Raw genomic sequence first — 20,605 nt, 5'->3', positions numbered from 1 at the left:
CCTACAATTCCTGCCGGCCCAAGACTCGAACTCACAACCCTTCGATTGAGAGTCCGACTCTCTAACCATTAGGCCACGACTTCCACTTTTATTATTAATATTGTAAAATGATACAAGAAGCTCTGCTGAAACAAATGAAAGTCTTGGTAGCATTAATGCTCCAAAGATGATTAGCTAAAAACTCCTTCTTCTGCTTTTAACATTTAAAACACAAAAACAGAAGGTTTTTTTTTTTTGTTACTTATTCCTCTTCACTCCATGAACTCGGTGAAGATGTTTTCCATCTTTGCCTACTAGAATGGCTGCCATTTTTTTTCTTCTCCTTTTTTTTTTTTTTTTGTATAGTCAAAATTACATTTCTTCACATAAGTTGGCACTTGATGCTCTTCAGACCAAGGCTCACATAAATTTATTGAATTAATTATTGGCTTTACGGGCTTCTCAAAGAACAGCCCAAAATTTTGCAATGATTAGATTTGATAAATATTCATATAATTTTCCAGTTACCTGGCCAAAAGTCATGGGCATTTAGATTTAGATTGCTTAGGTTTAATCCGTACAGAGTTTGTGTGGTTCCTGGCATTACCTGAGCCATCTCAGACACCTAATGCTAAACTGAATCACACAGACATTGTGTGTGGGAAGAATGTCATGAGATAAGAGTCGCACCCTAGACCAGTATGAAGATGTTATAGCAGCATAGGAAAACAATGACTATATTAAGACAATTATACAATTATAGACTTTGTAAAGAATAGCATAGTTTAATGCTGCATGAGTCTGGTACATAGGGGGTTGCTGTTCGGAAGAAGAAAAAATTGAGGGAACATTGCTTGAGATAACAATCACATTTTCCTAACTGAGCTATTCATATTTGCTTATTCAATACATTTTTCTGTGTTTTCAGATTTTTATGCTGAGACCTTACTCTGCACACCTTTTTTCAACTTAATAGTGAAAACTCTGAGACATATCTACAGCTAGCATGGAATACAGTTTTATCTCTGAGAGGAGGTGCTTTGAATGTTTGCGGTTGAGTGACAGGAAATAAAAAGAGGTCCGGGCGAGTTCAGCCGCTGTCAGTATGATGCTCCATTGGGATTTAATTTTATAGAACAGCGGCATGACGAGAATGTATCCTTTAGCTGCAATGCATAATTCAGGGCCACAAATCTGCTGTTGGGAAAATGTAGACACATTTATTAGGGAGTGGAATACAAAATAGGGAAGAGAAGAGAAGGATGAGAGAAAGAATAGTCTGCAGTCTTTTATAGGACACCTGGACTCAGATGCTGAGCTGTCAGTAAGGTGCTCATACAGTGTTTCATATACATTACAACAGTCATATCAATTGTAGTTTAATCAGACTCTTGTTATTCTGTCCCAGTAGACACATCTGTTAAAGAGGCCTTGGATAAACCTGACATTAAAAACAGATGATAAATTCATACAATTAACTTTGTATGTCTTGTAAAGCTAATCAAGTGAGAACGGGGATACTGTATGTCTACTGTAAGGTTTTGAGTCAAAAGTTCAGTTGCATAAATATGTTTTCTCTAAAAGAAGGTTTGTATGTTGGTTTCAAAGAAGTAGTCGCAAGTGTTTTATTTTAGAATTGTACAATTTATTAGTTTAAATATTAGTTTTATGAAGCACAGGTTTAGAGGTTTAACAAAGGTTTATGTATATTTGCCATTACCCATCTTCTCCCTTTCCTTACCTCCATTCTCCTCCTAAGCAAACAGTTCAAAGTATAGTGTTACACCCTTCCAAATCCCCAATAAAAAATACATTTATTTGCTCTTATGCATTCACTTGTTGGCATGCTGGAGACTTACGTAGGCTGGGATCAGGAGACAGTTGTGGTTAAGGCTCAGGAGTGTTAGATGTCCTTCAAGAGCTGAAAATGCATTTGAATCAGCTTAGCAGAGCTTAAATGCAATGAACACCTAGAACTTGTGACATTAACAAAAGATGTGCATCTCAGCATGCACATACTCGCAATATAATCTGGAAAAACACCTGTATCTTCTCTAAACGCCTGAGAAAGAACATAATGATTAGGTGCACTTCTAAACGAGATGTTTTAATTGGCTTTATTTGAATTTTATGTCCTATTATCAATGCAACATATTTGCTAAAAGCTCTTCGTGCCAAAAAAACTAATTTGTAATGAACTGCAAAAGCTGTTTTCACGGTTTCAACTGTGTATCAGTCTGGATCGCATGTTGTGTTTCTGAAAGCAATCAGCGTTTTTATGATTTAATGAGTGTCAAACGAGTCGTGATCCCTGGATTCAACAAACAGCCAGTGGCAGTAAAACACACTCCCTGAATGCCCCCCCCCACCTACACCCCATAATGAAACAATAAAGTAGGCCCTTTCTGACATGCAGAGAACACAGCTGAGAGAGCAGCCTGTTCTAATCGGGTCCCTGGAGAATGCAACTAGACACAGACACAGAGACACTTAAAAAGTTCTGAGACTGCAGAGACAGGACAGAGAGTGAACGTGCGAGGCTAATGGGGACCTGCGTAAAGCGCAGGTGCAGATGTGTATCCAGGACAAGTATGGTAAAGGGTTACACACACAGTCCAGTCCTCCAGGGGCTCCTTGCAGAACAATGCGCGAATAGGTTCTAGAAGTTCATTCAGGCTGAAATATCTCTGCATTCGTCATTGACTAGGAGAATGTTTTATCTGAGCAGTCAGTCTGTAAATTCATAGTTGAGATGCTCTTTCTGGCCACAGCAGTTGTTAGGAAGACAAGAGTATGTAAATTTTAATGCCGCTTTTCAAAGAGGACAAGTGAACCAGACAAAGGAGTGCATGATCCCTCTTAACCACCTACTGAGGTTAAATGATTTATTGTGTTTCATGTGAGCATTCTGGAAAATCAGAACATGCTTTAGGAAAATCTAACAACAGATGCCGAAGCTTTCCAGATGCTCGATTGCCAACCACAGGTTTAATGCAATGACTTTTTTTATTTTTTTATTTCTCTCTCCAATATGTCCCTTTTTCCTAGTCTTTCAAGGAAAATAAAATCTCTTGGCGGCAGATTAAGAATTCGATGGGTGGCTCAACCTGCTGATGTCTTTTCATCATAATTTATGTACCATCTGTCTGCTCAATCAGCACCTCAGAGACACAAGGCTGTAATTCTCTACAAGTGCTTTCAATCTTAATGGATATCACAGCACTTAAGAATTACCTCCCAGCACTGTTAACAAAGAGCACATAGAAATTGTTAGTGATCTACTGATAGCAGTTTCAGGGAGGATTATCATGAAGCATTTTATGCTGTGTATTTATAGTTTGCACTTGTATTTCTCATTTACTTTTGTTTTACTATAGCATCTTGCACAACAAATTACCCTTCAAATTAAACTAATGTATGTAACCAATGTTTTTGTCATGTCATATTCATTAACTTAAGTTAGTTGTAATTAACTGAAATGGTTTTTAATTTTAGTCGATGGTTTAGTTGACAAAAAAGGTGAAAAAAAAATTCTGTCTTATCAAGGTTTATTTTCATAGCCAATATTTACACTGAATTCAGACTTGATTCATGGATTTAAAAACAGTAATGTTGGAAGTTCTTTTAAAAACATCAGTGAATTGCACAAGTGAGAAATGCTACAGAAACAAGCCTGTCTGGTTATCAAATACATCTCAGCATGCAATATCCAGTTACTCATCCCCGATGGCTGTGTTTTGGCAGTGTATCACAGGAAACTATATGCTATCAGCATGCAAAATAGACATCCCAGATATTTAAATGAAAATGAGTGCAAACACTTTTGAGAATCAACAGATGATATCGATGTGTATGCATGACATACAATCGGTATTCGTTTATCTGCAACAATAACTAAAAAGCTAAAGAACTAGTCTTTATTCTTCTGATTTAGCAATGTTTGATAGCACCGGATGTGTCTCACTGTAAAAACATTGCTTTTGAAAGGCTGATCTCCACCACGGCCCATAGAGGTGTTCTGAGTGTTTAGACTGGAGGCTGCTTTTCCTCTGTCATGAAGTTCATACAGAATTCTTTCTACAGTCTGGAGAATTGGGGCTTCCAGGTCTCGTCTCCAGCCAGCGTATGATTTTTAAAAAAATTTATATATATATATATATATATATATATATATATGCACGGTACATTTGTTAGAGTTAGAGTTCAGTAAACCTGAATTTCTATTAAATGAAAAAGAATGCATGACAAAAATGAACACGTGAAACCATCTTTATCTACAACCATGTTAGCTATATGTGATGAAAGATGACACATCTCACAATCTCCCTAACAACAATAACAATATCCCTAATAACAAAGAGAATGTTTGTGTAACTTGGCAGATGCTTAAATATGGCGTTCAGTTCAACATGACGATGACTTTGTCTGGACTGTTCTCTTTGACTTTCCTTTCATTTGTTGTGACAACTGATATAATTTGAGCACCTATTTCATTTAATCATTCTTGAATTGTGTGACACTTCCACTGTATGTAAAACTGGAGCAGCCCGGCTCTGGGGATTGTAACAGTAAAGGTCTCCAGGTTGAATCCAAGTGTGTGAGGGAGATCAGATCAGTCCTGTGAGATAGAGGCTGTGGCTGACGCAGGAGGCACCTGTGGAGGGTAATGAGGCGAGGCAAGGCAAGTGGGGGCAGGGGCAGTCAACGGCTTTTTTTCAATGTGGACTTATTGGTGTGGGCTACAATCGGCCTGTCATGAATCCTGATGGATCCCAGGACGAGGGAACCAAATGAGGCTGCCCGTCTTTCAGGCGACCTCCCCCAATGAGCTTGACCAGATTCAGAAAGATGATTTGTGTGAACTCCAGTTTGTGTCTGCAGGATTTTTCCTGTGCCGGTTGTCTCTTAGAGCATAAGCAGACCTGCTCGTTTAGAGGACTTTAGAGTGGAGAATGTGTTTTGGGTGTCCTTAGTTTAACTTGACCATCTTTTGATGATTTATTTCCATTATCTGTCTGCTATATTTGGTCATTACCTTCAGATATGAGGATTCTGATGTATTTTTAGAGCTTATTCTATCCAAGACTGTTCAGAAGTCCCAAAAACCTGTAGTGAACTTTTAAGGCAGCATCTGAATTTAAATGGAACCTCATTAGTAACTGATTTGGAACACTATGCATAAGCAGGAGCTCTGTGTGTCATATAAACATTGCATCACAGACAGGAGTCACAATATTTAAAAAATAATATATGTACAGTATTGTTCAAAATAATAGCAGTACAATGTGACTAACCAGAATAATCCAGGTTTTTAGTATATTTTTTTTGCTACGTGGCAAACAAGTTACCAGTAGGTGCAGTAGATTCTCAGAAAACAAACAAGACCCAGCATTCATGATATGCACGCTCGTAAGGCTGTGCAACTGGGCAATTAGTTGAAAGGGGTGTGTTCAAAAAAATAACAGTATCTGCCGTTGACTGTACGACGTGTGGGTTCGAGTCTCAGGCCGGCAATACCATGACTGAGGTGCCCTTGAGCAAGGCACCGAGCCCCCAACTGCTCCCCATGCGCCGCAACATAAAGGGCTGCCCACTTCTCCGGGTGTGTGTTCACGGTTTGTGTGTGTTCACTGCTGTGTGTGTGCACTTTGGATGGGTTAAATGCAGAGCAAGAATTCTGAGTATGGGTCCCCATACTTGGCTGTATGTCACTTCATATTATTTTTTAAAAAGAAATTAATACTTTTATTCAGCAAGTTATTTCCCTCTTATTGCAGGGGTTATTTTTAAACAGGAGCTGTGAGAATTATCTGGAACACAGTTTTAGAATTTGGCAAATGGAAGAGGCAGTATATTTAAGTTAGCAGAGTTTCAAAACAGTGTTTGTGTCACAATCGCACCTACAAAGCTTTAAAATGCTGCCTAGAGAGGACGTTCACTTGTTTTTGGAACTGAGCTTGTGATTCCAAACACAGGATGTTATGCAAGATTAATAAAATGGAGATGTTTGTTGACCTTCAAAATATTTAGGAATTATGTAATGTTGGTCATGGTGTGTGCAGTTCCACCCTGTGCTTGTGCCCTCTACTTATGCGGCTGTGGAGAATGTGTCGCAGTTTTAAGGGAGTGTAAAAAGCAGCCACATCTTCTGCATATGTGTGCTTCATCCACGCTTTGGCTTTGGGGGAAAGCACCTGCTGAAAGATTACTGATTTGTCTCCACAGCAACTGCGAGTTCACTACTATTTGGTTTCATTTATCAGGCCCAGGCAAGATGAAACAATTGTAATCACCGATCTTGGCCATTGTAAATATCAGGGACATTTCTGGACGTGTCCTTTTATGGGAAAAATGTGTCTGCAGATGTATCTTTTATGCTCAGATGATCAGATTTTTCATTAAGTGGTAAGCGATTGCAAGATGGACGGAATTTGCTCTGACCCACACCCTTTGTTTGTCATTTGCACGTCTCTGTGGTCTAGCTGCTGTGAGGTTTATTGTGCAGATGGATGCACTGAAGCCAAGGGAACCTGCAACATGCTTCACAGATTTCAACACTTGCGTTCGCCCATAAAAGCAGAACAGCTCATTTAGAGAGGTGACCATAGGGGATGTAGGGTAGAACACTGATACTTCCCTGTTGACTCCAGCCCTAGGTCTTGCAGATCTCAGGATAATTTACATTCAGCGGTACACGTGTACTGTATGTCTAGGGTTTACCATTGCTATGGCTTCCAGAGGACACTAATGTTTCACTGGGGCCTCAAAACGATTCTGACAGATTGAAGCATTCAAACTATTCACTTTTTGAAAGGAATGACTGATGCCAATAGGACATTTAGGAGTATAGCTATTCAAAGAATAATAATAATGTTGCTTTTTATTATGCTTCCTTTGGAAGCTTGAAATTGCTTAAAGCTGTTTGAAGTTGTCTGTTAATATTGTGAAAATTTCATACGAAGCATTTTATGGCTGAAATGTGATGACAACCAAGGGAAAGTGAGAAAAGAAAACAGGCTTTTGACTTTAATATTAAAAAAAAACTTGACAAACTGCCTCAGAGAACCCGGAAAAAAGGTCTCCCATCACTCATCTGGTGGGATTAAGATTGATTTCTCCAAGGGTCTGGTGACGATGGGAAGTTTCAAGTCAGAGCGTCATCACAGAAAGTGAAATTCCTGGTTTATGTATTTCGGTTCAGGCTTTCCGAAGATGTTGTCTTATGAGCTTTCTAGTTGTGTTTGATACCTTTCCGTCAGGGGCTGAACTGAGCTTTAGCATCACTCTGGATCTAGTGGGATTTAAAAACTGTAATTTTAGCCAGTGTCTGGTAAAGTAGTTCACAGATCATAAGGCAGGTGACCCTTAGAATGGATTTGTATATCTTGAGTTCACATATGTTGACTTAACTATTATCATAGATATTGAGAAAAAAATTGCATGCCATTATGTCATAAAATGTAATTTTATTTCTACATAAACATTTACATTTAATTCGTTGGCAACTAGAAAAGTATTATTGTGCAATTATAATAATCTCTCTCCCTCCTTCTCCATCTGTCTCCATCTCTTACACGCTCTCTGTCAGAAATCTCAGATGGTCTCAGATTGATAATGTGCTTTGCATATGTTTGAAGGAAAAATATTGAAAACACATAGTTAGGATGCATGTCAGGAGGACATGATGATTTCCACCACATTTATTTTCCCTCTGGCTTGATTTTTTTAGGAATTCATAAAGAAATGTTTGGCTTATCTCCATTTTATTCACTGGAAAAAAAAGGTTTAGTGACCCTGAAGTTTAGTTTAGTGAAAAAAAAAGTGGAGATGCAACCAGATTTATATTCTTAAGATAATGTTTTCAGTTGCAAGTTAATGCAAAGAAGGCTGTCCAAGTATCTTGGAATGGCCATGGCTGATTTGAGTGGAAATTTTACATGCCAATGTACATGTTTTTCCTACACGATTCTCTTCTAAACTGTTTTTGAATATACGTCTGCTAAAATCATCTCACTGCATGTCTCCTCCATCTGAGGTTAAAATGGGCTATTCGCCCATCTAACTTTATCCCATCTTCAAATACAAGCTTAGTTAAGGAAAAATGGAAGTAAATTCAGATATCTAAGAAGAGATCTATGAGAATCAGAACTCAGGGGTCTGTCACACCTTTAAGTATCTTTAGGTCAGAAGCAGACAGACTCTGAAGAGACAAACTCTGGCCATGTCAATGCATATATTTATCAACTTAAAAGCATATTTCTCTGGTGACTCCTTCTGTGATCGCTTTACTTACAGGCATTCGGGAGTTTTTGAACCAAAGTTTACACACCTCTGTTTGGTGCTTGAGTTTGAATGGATATTCCCAGAGGCTGTATGTTATCTGATAAGACTAGAAAGCTGAATTGATCACTGCATTCAAATCCCTCTAAGCTTCAGAGATCCAAAAGATATCTGCTAACCCCCTTTTGGGCTATGCACTAGGCCACACGGCTAGGAAACAATTTTCCCTTCATTTTTACTGATTGCTTTTTTCCCTTTCTTTCTTTTTTTAAAGGACTCAAAAGAGACTAATTAATCAGAGCACTCACAATACCAAAAGTCAAAACAGTTCCCATGTGCAATACAATCAAACAGAGGGCACATGTAACTCACAAAATGACATATTTTTCAAAACAAACTGAAGACTGGAACAATTGTATTTCTTCAATTTTATGTCCCAGGGCTTGATTTTTTTTCAGATACTGATTTACTTTATTTTATCATTTTTTATTTTTGTTAGATGAAAGTCACATTAAGACTGTGCCCTCATTGTATTTGAATGCTGCTTTTTAAAAGCTTTTTATTTATAGATTTTATTGTTTTATTGGTCCCTTGTCCCAGATATTCAGTCTTGAATTACAACAAATCATTACATGTGAAATCATAAAATCTAAAACAACGAGTCAAATAAACATAATCGTTTTAATATTCTTTGCATTAAATCTTTTCCATGATTATTGGTTGTGGCATCATTTCTACTACAACGAATGATTTATATTATTTTATTTAGCATTATTTTATATTTTTAAAAGGTAGTGTACTTATTAATCAAGGAGGCAACATACTTACTGAACATACTTGGGAATATGATGAAACATGATGAGGGAAATATACTTTTGAGCAGCATATGTTTATTATGTATTCACACAAGTCAAGCTGCAAATTTGTCAATTTTAGCAAGAAGTGGGAAAATATTATTTCATTTTCTTTAGATAGTAAAAATGTTATATATGATTTGTCTTTAGATGTAATTACAATAGCTTTAGCGAGACAAATTCTCTTGTAATTCGAGTAAATCTGCTTCTGGGCAAATTAAATAAAATAGTGGGCATGTGAAAAGTGTTTTTTCCTGTTAAAAGTATTTTTAAAAAGTAAGGGTGCATGAAAGCAAAAGTTTAAAACATTTAATACAATTTAATCATTTAATACATTTATTGACCAGAATGTGCACCAAGACAAATCTGCTTATTCAATAAGAATAAAATTAATCAACTTGGCAATGATGAGGTGATATCTGTGGTTCCCAGGTTTCTGCATTTCTTCTTAAGCTTTTTTTTTTTGGTATGTTGAAGTAGTGGAGTGGCATTTTCACAGAGACATAGTGAAAGCACCGTTAGAGCTGTCAGCCCCTGTGTGAGTGGTGAGGTAATGCTACAGAGACATATGAAAGCTCACGGCCAAAAAAAAATGAAACTGTTCTATCATGATCAAAACCCGCTGTGGTGCACATCTGGGTGATGAGAGGTGGGTGTGACCCGCATGGATTTTCAATGGTTGGTACCATATTTTATATCCACCAGTGAGATTGTAAACAAATGGATAGACATTATGCAGACAATCATTTTTCATATTTTCAAATCAAACACACGTAATTAGTTAAAACTTTTTACATTTAACTATGTGTTCTTCAGTAAAAACAGTAGTTTGTTATTGAAGGGGAAAATAATTATTCATTATTCAATATTTTAGTATACAGTAGATCTTGATTGTATGTTTTTTAAGCATTTTAATTAAGCTCAGAGTTAGATTTTTATTTAAATAATTAATTTTAAATACTTGAAAGTTTGTCGCCTCCTGTTTGAGAAGCACTACTTTAAAGTCCATATTCTTCTCATTATAGGAAGCTAAAGCTATTCTGATCATAATTCTATTGAAAAACAAACTAGTGATGATTGTCACTGAGAGAATAGACGATTGCTCCATCATATTTTCCTGTCTTAGACAAAAGAATAAAACTGCGCTGATTTAATTTGTTGTTGCTCTAGACATGTTGTTCCAGAATATGTCATTCAAAGATCCAAACATCATAAAGACTATATGAGACTTTCCATAAACATCCGACAATGCTTATGTTAACTAACTAAGCTGTCGAATTATTAAATGTAATCACTTCAACTTTCTGTATATTGGTAGCCATGACATCATATGTTGATGTCACACATGGTGGCCTTTACCTGGCCTTTCTCCTTCCCCTCTGATGCAAGAGTGCATAGTGCTTACACTCTCACCATTTGGCATGTGTTTATTGGCAGAGCTGGGTTCTGTTCAAGGTGTCTGTTTGACTTGGATGGATTGTAATCTTTTAAACAAACAAACTGCAAACCAGAGCCAAGAGTCGACACCCAGCTGGCAAGGCCTGCGGTTAACACTGATACGAATGTTACCTCGCTTCCCACACAAGCACACTGCGCAGAGCCTCAACTTGGTCTGTTTCTACAAGAAACTTCCAGGTTTTTTGCTATATTGGTGACAATTGAGTCAATTTAGTTAATTTTTTTTAGTTAGTATTGTAAATGTTTATTGACTATTTGGTTTCCTTTCCCGCTGCATATCTCTGGCTGACATCAGATGCTGCCACTTGGTTGGGACGGTCATGGCTCATCGATCGCTGCTGACCCATGATGCTACCATCCACCCCTGGACACATCCGTTCTTCCCCCCACCCGAATTTCCCACTGAGCCATCCTTCATGGATCATTGATAGGTGGCTCTTTTCCACTCTTAGTCCCAGGGTTCGTTCTTTGAATCCAGTGAGCAGTGGACACTTAAAAGCGTTTTTGATGGGGGTGTGATGGAGGACATGCTGAGTGGCTCCAGTCTCTCCTTTCTGCCCTGACCCTGGCCTTTCCCTCAAACACCCCCACCACCACCAGATCCCGCTCTCTGTCCTCTCTAACACGTCCTATTTTCCCAGGTCTATGCCAAGCGCTGCTCTGCTTTGGATTTGTTAGAAGCTGTTAGTTCTTATGATAAGGGAGTGGCTGATGGGGAACAAACATCCGTATCCAAATGCATCCGTCATAGACCACATGTGTTTGACTTTGGAAATTAAACTCTTCTCTGGAGCGCCCTGAATTTTCTTTAATTTCCTTTTTTCCTGTCCTTTGTGTCCTTTTGCTCTTTGTTTTATTCTTTCCAGTTGTGTTTTGTTAATGTATCTAATTATTGTCACTTATTATGTCCTTGAGTCTTTAAAGGAACACTCCACCGTTTTTTTTAAATAGGGCTTATTCACATTATTTCCTACATTAAGATAGGTGGGCAAATGCATTTTTGTGTCAGTGCATGCATTGTTTTAGTTTGACTGGGTCGGCGTTAGCTTAGCTTAGCACAATGAATGGAATCCTTTGTTGCCAGCTAGCATGACCTGAGTAAAAGTGATCAAAAAATTAAAAAAAAAAACCCACCTAATTACTTCTTGGCCTGCGTATTCACAACGAGTACAAATAGCGATCCAGATTAACACTAGGCGATTTCCTAGGCAGATATTGACTTGGGACTATATTATGGGGAAGCACAGGCGAAGCACTGCTGCTTAGGCGAAGCACTGCTACTTCGGCGCAGAGATATCACGCAACACATGAAATCCCACGACTTCCGTCAACATAAATTGTTCTTCGCAAACACGATACTGCTTTATTTTGTTGAGAGGCGTTGAACTACAGATCTCCAGAGCTGCTAGACATTTATTTCTCAGTTCCACATTAGATGGAATTCTGTGAAACATTACATTCGTGTATGTCCTTTGCTTGTTCTCACAACCTTTTGCTATGCAGGTAATAACCATGTTTGCTGTAACTTCTCAAAATAAATCATCCAAAAGCAAAGACACTCGGTGCAGGTCACGCCGGTATGTTCTTCTTCTTCTGTTTTTTTTGACGCGTTGCACGCCGCTATATTGACGGAATTCGTGGGATTTCATGTGTTGCGTGATATCTCTGCGCCGAAATAGCAGTGCTTCGCCTGTGCTTCCCCATAATATAGTCCCAAGTCAATATCTGCCTAGGAAATCGCCTAGTGTTAATCTGGATCGCTATTTGTACTCGTTGTGAATACGCAGGCCACAAGAAGTAATTAGGTGGGTTTTTTAAATTTTTTTGATCACTTTTACTCAGGCCATGCTAGCTGGCAACAAAGGATTCCATTCATTGTGCTAAGCTAAGCTAACGCCGACCCAGTCAAACTAAAACAATACATGCACTGACACAAAAATGCATTTGCCCACCTATCTAAATGTAGGAAATAATGTGAATAAGCCCTATTTCAAAAAACGGTGGAGTGTTCCTTTAACTCCCGCTGTTTTGTTTTTCTTTGATTGGGATTTTCCTGTACGGATACAATAGTGAAAATTAACCAATTTGCGTTTTCATAGACTACCATAATTTTTTGTGATAGTAGGATTTATTTGTTTGTTTATTTATTTATTTAGAGAGAGAAATGCTTTTATTCAGCAAGGGTGCATTAAATTGATCAAGAGTAAAGACAGTGTTACAAAAGATTTAGATTTCAAATAAATGCTGTTTAAATGCTGTTATAGTCATCAAAAATAAAAAAATAAAAAACATATAATAATAATAATAATTAATAATAACATTTCATGGTTTCCATAAATTTATTAAGCAGCACAATTGTTTCCAACATTGATAATAATAAGAAATGTTTCTTAAGCAACAAATCAGATTATTTGAATGATTTCTGACTGGAGTAATGGCTGCTAAAAATTCAGATTTGCAATCACAGGGGGGAAAAATTTTTTTTTTTTAAATTTAAATGGAAAAGTTATTTTAAACTGTAATAGTATTTCACAATTTTACTGTTTTTACTGTATTCTATGCTGCCTCGATGAGCATAAGAGACTTTGAAATATCTTACAGACCCCAAAGTCATGAACAGCTGTATATACAGTATAATCTTACATATTTCATCTTTATATAATTTAACCCCCTCATTTACACTTAATCTCATTAATTCATGTTTATTTTCAGATTGTAGATTTTGAATCCCTGGGTTTCAGTGTGGCCTCAGACTTCTGGGATGCAGTGTACGTTGGGGAATTTTTGTTTCATGCATTTGGGCTCCTGACAAACTTCTGTTCCTTTTGTATAACATTACGCTCAGAAAATATACTGCACCCACCCTTGGAAAAACTTGAACACTGACAACAATAGTTGGGCCATTATACAAGTCTAGAAGGTGTGAGAATTCTCAATTGTGAGAATTTGACCTTTACTTTTTTTGATTGAGCCAAAACTTACAACATAATCCCAGCTAACAGAGCAATCATCACAGAAAAATATATCACTGAGGTATTTTGGTTTTTGGCAATAACAGAAACCATCTACTCTAACATAATATCTAAATCAGCTGATCAGATGTTTTATTTTACTTACATTTGGATGAAGATCAGTGCCTTCATTAATGACTGTCTAAAGACTAATGCTTTGTCAGCATGAACTTATTTAGGTACTATGCAACCTCAAAAGAACTACATTTTGAATTTCATTCGATAGTACACATCTTCAGTTCAGTGAGATTTTAATCACCATCATGTGTTGGAAGTCCACAGAGTACCCCTAAAAAAAGGTCAACCTGTGTGCTTTGAGCAACTGGAAGGTAAAGACGTCATCTTTGGTCAAGCTATGACTTCAACAATGAATGTCTTCAATACATTATAGTCAAAGTCAAGTGGCTAAAAGTGTTAACTTATATGACACTTTTAGAGCCTCCCCATTTTCCCAACCCTCCTATTGTCCTAAATAACTGCGCCCGCCTGGTCTTTGGATCAAATTCAACCCAAATTGAAAAAACTCATTTAAAAACTTTTGAATTCTTTTATTGTAGTCCCATAGTCTATTATGCTTTTTAAAAAAATTACTTCAGTCACATATTTTGTATATATATAAAAAAAAGTAATTTTACTTAAAAATACTATTTTATATTATTTCACATAAAAATTGTATTTTAGATATTATTATATTTTTATTAATAGATTTCAAGTAATGTGAAAATAAAAATAATAAATGTCCCATAGCCAATATCTTCTGTATTTATATTACATTATTTACCAAAAGAAACTGATCAAAATAGACCAAAGGACAAAAGTATGATTAAGAATCAATTTTAAACAACTTTTTATTACATTCAGAAGATCATACCCAGCTATTGCCTGATCTAACCGACAAGGTCTCTGGAGGAGTTAAGCATCTGAGCATTGCTGTGGCGTCTGAGATACTGTGGAGCAGGCAAAAAAGTGTTAAACACTCACTGAGGAGTGAGTTTCAGCTGACCTCTCTCACACACTCCTGCTTTCCCTGTTGCTGTGGAGGTCCGTGCCAGGTCCCTGCCGAGTAACGCCTGCAAACAGCGGCCGTAACTCAGGTCAGATGCTTTGTCAGCATCAATTTATTCAGGAAGTACTCAAGTGACACGTTCAAGCACTTGTTCTTGAATTACTTGAAAATGCTTCTACCTGCCAGCTACTTTTGAGCGAAAGCATGGCATGTCAAGTGGCCATGAATTTGGGATGATTATATTAGAATTGAATTCAAATATGTTATCAATTGATGATGTATAGAAATACAAGAAATAAAAAGCATTTAATTTAGAATGTTAGAAATGTTTCCCCAGTGTTTCATCTTTTAGTCACAATATAAGAAACACTTCTAACTTATAAAAAAAGCAAATTTGTTGGTTTTACTGCATAATGACTACATGTAGTTTGTGTACTTAGCAGCCTGGACCCAGTTAGACTAATAAAGAGAATTTCATCATGAGGAAGCACTTAAGTGTGAAACAAAAACAAGTCCGCCAATACACATTTCCTTGTCAATCTATGGCTCAGACTCTGCAAGCTTAGAAAACAAACAGATGAATGGAAGCCTGTGGGTTGAGTTCACTACACCGGATGAAAATAGCTATTTCTGTTGTGACTGTACTGTTCCTGTCTGACGAGGGGATTCTTTCCTGTTCTCACCTTTTGTAAAGGTGTCTTAGACATTCTAAAGGGCTACAAAGCCTCTACTTCCTAATTGTGGAATATTGTTTACAGAGGGCTCATTGAGGGATGGATTTAGCGTGCAGTTACAGCCTGAGAGGAGAAAGGATCTGTCAAAGCAGTCTGACAAGAATGATAACAAACACACTTCTTTTCACATATATACGTTGCTTAACTTTATTCATGTACTCTTTTTCATTATGAAATTCACTATAATTACATATAGTACAATAATGGCTATTATTTTCTACAAGAGATTGCATAAATAATTTAAATGATGAAATAGAAAAAAATAAATACGCAATTCATTCTTTGTAACAGTCTTTTGGTCGGACAGAGTGTTTATCCATCCGTTGGAGAAGGATAGCACTCAATGAGGCCACACAGGTACAGTATGTACAAGTTTCTATTCATGGCAAGTCTGCTTACATTATAAAAATACCTTCTTGTTGCTATTTCAAAACACACAATTGAAAAATAAGCAAATATTGTCAGCTATGTTTAAAAAAAAAAAAGGCAGGGAAGTCACAACATCCAGACCACAATTTCAAAGTTTGGTTCATGGATTTGTCTCTCCTTTTCAAGTCACAAGACAAGAAGGATGACATCTTTGCTAAAGACTTCAGTAATAGAAATAGGTAACCCGCTAGCGATTTCAGATAGCTGAATATCTCCAAATGGTTTCCATTGAAGGAGGGTGCAGAAAGGTTCTTTGCCCGCGAGGAATTGCTGCAGATTCTTGCACACATGTGGGCCTCTTTTTCGGGTGTTCTAACAAACAGGAACTGACCACGTTTAGAGGAAATAGCTTTTTATGACTCAAATCCTAAACACAGGAATGGAACTATTTGGTAATTAGGACAAGTCACAGGAATATCGTTTGCGGTTCTTGACCTCCAGGGACTTGGACCGCGGAGGGCTGACACAACTTTTCTAACTCTCCATAACTGCCAGTTCCGATCAGTTTCATGTGGAAATGTGAAGTTGCAGAAACTCACATGGTGATTGGCTCGGCTCCCCAGCCCGTCAAAAGGACTCGCGGGCTGGGAAAATTGACCAAGGTTAAGAATTCTGGGCCTTAGTGATCTGTCAGCAGCGGTGTGTCTTTTGGGCCCGACACGGCTGGACGGTCAAATCACACGCTGCTCCCAGTCCCAAAAGAGGAGGACAAATCTGGTACGTAAACATTCACATGAGCGCTTGGTGGATCGGTTGAGTGCTCATTGTGTTTCCCCGTAGTTAGCTTACCCTTTCAATGAACTTCAAACTTGAAATGAACTGCTTGGGCAAGAATATATGGAGTTATTCCTCCTTCCTCAAAATTTCATGAACTATCACATTCCCTGAACTAATCTCACATAACAGCATACGTCTTTTACTCAAGTGTCCATTAGTCCACTGGCATCCTGTGATTAAACTGGGACTTTTTTGGCTAAAGAGCACATACAAACAGTGGGACATCTGAAATACACTGGAAACTTGTTGGCAAGCTTTCTTAAAAGCTAATGTGTTTTTCCTTCCCTTGTAGTTGAGGATTACAGTTTCTGAAATATGTGTGCATATGTGTATAGTTGTATTTGTATGTGTGCAGGAGAGAGTTTCTGTATCAGTGTATGTTTCCCCTCATTATGAATTGCTGTTGACTGATGGCACTTTGCTACGGTGTTTCTTATTGCGTCGGGGCTTCTTGGAGGACAACTCCTTGATGTCCGATTGGTTGTGATGGCGAGTGTAGCGTTTGCACTTGCAAGACGTGACTACTCGGATTTTGTATGTCCGGTTGGGTCCGTTAGGACACTGGAGCTGTATCCGCTGGGTGCGGGAGTGCGCGGGAATGCAGCGATAATCGGATGAACTGCTTCTCCACCATTTTCCCCTTAGAATTGAGTTTGGCATAAGGTGAGCTGGAAGGCATTGACCAGAACACACTAGTTCCTTCACAGGTTTGACACTGCGACAAGATCCATCTGTAATGTAGCGGGTAGAACGCAGCTCCCGGCAGCTTAGTTCAGAGGCTCCTAGGAAAGAGAGGACATCCAAGACAAAGTTAAATGTTTACAAAATGGTATAGGGAAACATTTTAAATAAAACACAGCTACCAGAGCTGGTAATTATTATAGCCTGTATGACATACTGGATTTTGGACTATTCGCAGCTACAATAAGCAAAACAGATTTTATTTTCATATTTTGTTATTCACACAGGCATTCAAGTAAATTTTCTAAAGCTGACTTTGTTGATTTTCCCAGAAAAATCTGTTGTGTGTCCAGCTAGCAAGGAAATGCATGATAAAATATTTTAATATCGGTACGATGTGTTTATTTATTTTTTTTCTGGTTTGGATTTGGCTAACAAGTTGTAGTAGATGTGCTCTTGACTGATGGTGAAATTGATGAGAATCCCAAAAAATTAGAAACCCACAGACGCTAAACAACATACCAGATTGTTCTGTACAGAACGGACTGATTGCTTGTAAACAGGATCGAAAGACTTCGGACTCTCTGTGTTAGAGCTAACTTTTTAGAATAAGATTTTTGAATTTATCGTAAACTCACTAAAACTCCTCAGAAAACACACTGACAATGATATGTGAGATGAAACTGAGATTGGAAAGATCGGTTTCATTCTGCAGCTCCCCTCGTGGAGAAGAACAAAGGATTTATGTGTGTGATGAGTTCAGGTTCAGCCTCCCTTGATTCTCAGAAAACCTGATCTGATGTTTTATGAGGAGCAGGACGAGAGCCAGAGGAAGATGAACATATCTCAACATGACCCCAAACTGACCACCAGAGAGACTACACCACACGTCACCCCTTCAAGAGCAGCACATGAGAGTGTGATATCTTTCTCCACCCCTTAATGAGCGAATATAACCTACATGCCAGGCTGAATAACTGTTTCCTTATGCTTAAACACAACATGAATTTAGGGGTGTTCACTGACATAATTAGATATCCGAAATTATCTTGCATCTCTGGTTGACATTACGAATTGCTTCATCCTTAATCATTTGTATTGTTTATTGTTATTGCCATAATTTCATTACTCTGTTCATGGAGGTTGTTATTATTTTTGGAAGTAATCAGTGTATTTATTTAGCAAAAAAATAATTAGACAATTAATCAAACACCTCCCCAGATTTTGCATTTGCCTTTTCTTTTCATTGTTTCTTTTTTTTTTTTTTTTTGGCAGAGTCTTGATTTGTGCTCTGGAAATAAGCTCTAAGAGACTTTTTTATTAATTTTGACATTAACATACACGGTCACACACATATTGTTAGAACTAGTGTAGGTTTGAATTCACAGTAGTTTTACTTTTCACAGGTGGGAGTCATTCTCTATTGTGGCAATGCCCTGAAGAAATGACCCCATAGAATAACTTCTCACATTTTCAACTGTGCTGAAACCATGCTGTTGCATTTAGATGGTTATAGAAAGGCAAACCTTGTCTAATTATGTCAAATTGGGGATTCAGTAACAAAAAAGGGTTATCGAAGTAAATGCATCATTTGTTCTGGTGAAAAGGTGGAACGGCATGCATTCTTTCAGAACTATTATAGAGCTTTTATTTTGAAGCGGCCACATCTGTTTAGAGCCAATATAGGAATATCCAGTTTTGTAGAAGTAAATGGTGTTTGAATGTGTAGCCTGCATATACGCCTCACACTATAAAATACAAGGCAAATTTTCAAAGTCACTGGTTGGAGAAATTACATTATTAAATATTATTGGAGCAAATATTATTACATATAGTTGCTGTTTAGTTACCCCATGAACTTTTCAGCTGCTAAACCATTTTAGATAACAGATCTATCTAGCGGAAATTGTCTAATTACATTTGACACTTATTTCTTTTTCATTCCTCCTAAGTTTTAGACATATTAAAACACACAGTACCCAAATTTTGTTAACTTGCAAACATGCAAAAACGTACCTACTAAAAGACACATAGGCCTATTCCTTGAAAGTGTTGAAATATATTTTATTTATTTTTAGTATTTTACTTTACTTAATACAAGCTGTACTTTCATAAAACATCTTATCACTAATGTAAAATTTACTTAAGAAGTTGCTTAAAAAATGCTGAAATAAAATTCAAAATAATTATTTACATATTCTTTCAATGTCTTGATGTTGATAGATACGGCCCAATTTTTAAGGGAAAATAACCCACAAATAATCTTAAAATAATATATATATACCGGTATATATATATATATATATATATATATATATATATATACATATACATATACATATATATATATATATATATATATATATATATATATATATATATATATATATATATATATATATATATAGGTTGGATATATTGGTTAGTACATGTTTGTGTTGGTGTTGATCTGCTTTGATAGAGCTCAATGCTTTTAATTAAAGATTCGTTTTCTTTTTACTTACTATACGTACGGGAGTTGCCTGATGACCTTCTTCCTCCGTTCTTAGCTCGGTTCAATGTGTTGTTGTCATAAAGCTGTATCTGCTCCTCGGGTCTATTCGTGTCCTCCGTGTACTCAGGTATAATTTCTGTCGCATCATTTTTTAAAGCTCTCCATCCGTGCGCAGCTGTGAAACATCCCAGTAGCAGCAACAGCCGCGCGCCGCAGTGCACGAGCGCTAGAGACACCTGCATACTGACACAGAGAACGAGACGTTCAGCGGGCAAGCTCTGACCGGGTTTCCTCTCCTCGTGAGAGGCTTGCCTTTTTAAAGTACCACAGGTTTTGCAAAAAAACAGTTAATTTAGCGCAAGTGGGAGGGATTTAGGCAGAGCCGCTCATTCAGAAACTGATAGGAAGGAAGGGGCACACGCAGAAGTCTAAGGTCAACTTTGAGAGAGAAAAGTCATCTATTTTTCACCAGAAATGAGACAGCAAGTCTTTACTGCTGTTTCATACTGTCTCGTCTTTACTTATAGATCAAACCTCAAACAGCCAGTCAGAAATTTGGACACTTATCATTGTTTTCAGTCATTTTTGTATAGCCTACTATTTTATTATTATTATTATTTTTATTATTTTTTTTTTTTTAGAAACTGTGCAAACTGTACAATGACTTGACTTGAATGTAAATGGAAGTTTTTAAACAAGGAAATCGCGCGAAGGTAACGTGTTTGTTTTAGCCTATTTGGCGACCGGTGAAATTCACGTGCTGTGACTGACTTGTAATAAGTTTAATCAGTGCTGAAACGTTTAAAAATATTTTATATACTTGTTTGAAATCTTTTGTTTTGGCTTTCTTTTACTCTGTTTACGTGCAAATATATCAGGGACACATTTGCAGTCTGACAGTA

General features: G+C 37.3%; 1 protein-coding gene and 1 long non-coding RNA gene across 2 annotated transcripts in view; one reads left to right on the top strand and one right to left on the bottom strand.

Annotated features, from left to right (window-relative positions):
• Window positions 1–20,605, top strand: part of LOC132121540 (uncharacterized) — a 190,796-nt gene that overhangs the window by 52,054 nt on the left and 118,137 nt on the right. The gene's annotated exons all lie outside the window — the stretch shown is intronic.
• Window positions 15,827–20,003, bottom strand: LOC132121536 (sclerostin-like). The gene is made up of 2 exons (XM_059531037.1): window positions 19,714–20,003; window positions 15,827–17,310 (listed from the first exon to the last, which is right to left on the bottom strand). Exons 1-2 carry the CDS (start codon window positions 19,943–19,945, stop codon window positions 16,919–16,921), a joined length of 624 nt encoding a protein of 207 aa, XP_059387020.1. The 5' UTR covers window positions 19,946–20,003; the 3' UTR covers window positions 15,827–16,918.

This window comes from Carassius carassius, chromosome 39 (assembly GCF_963082965.1).
Source record: "Carassius carassius chromosome 39, fCarCar2.1, whole genome shotgun sequence".
NCBI lineage: Eukaryota > Metazoa > Chordata > Actinopteri > Cypriniformes > Cyprinidae > Carassius > Carassius carassius.
The sequence above is the reverse complement of the archived record's forward strand: the minus strand, read 5'-3'. Positions and strand labels throughout refer to the sequence as shown.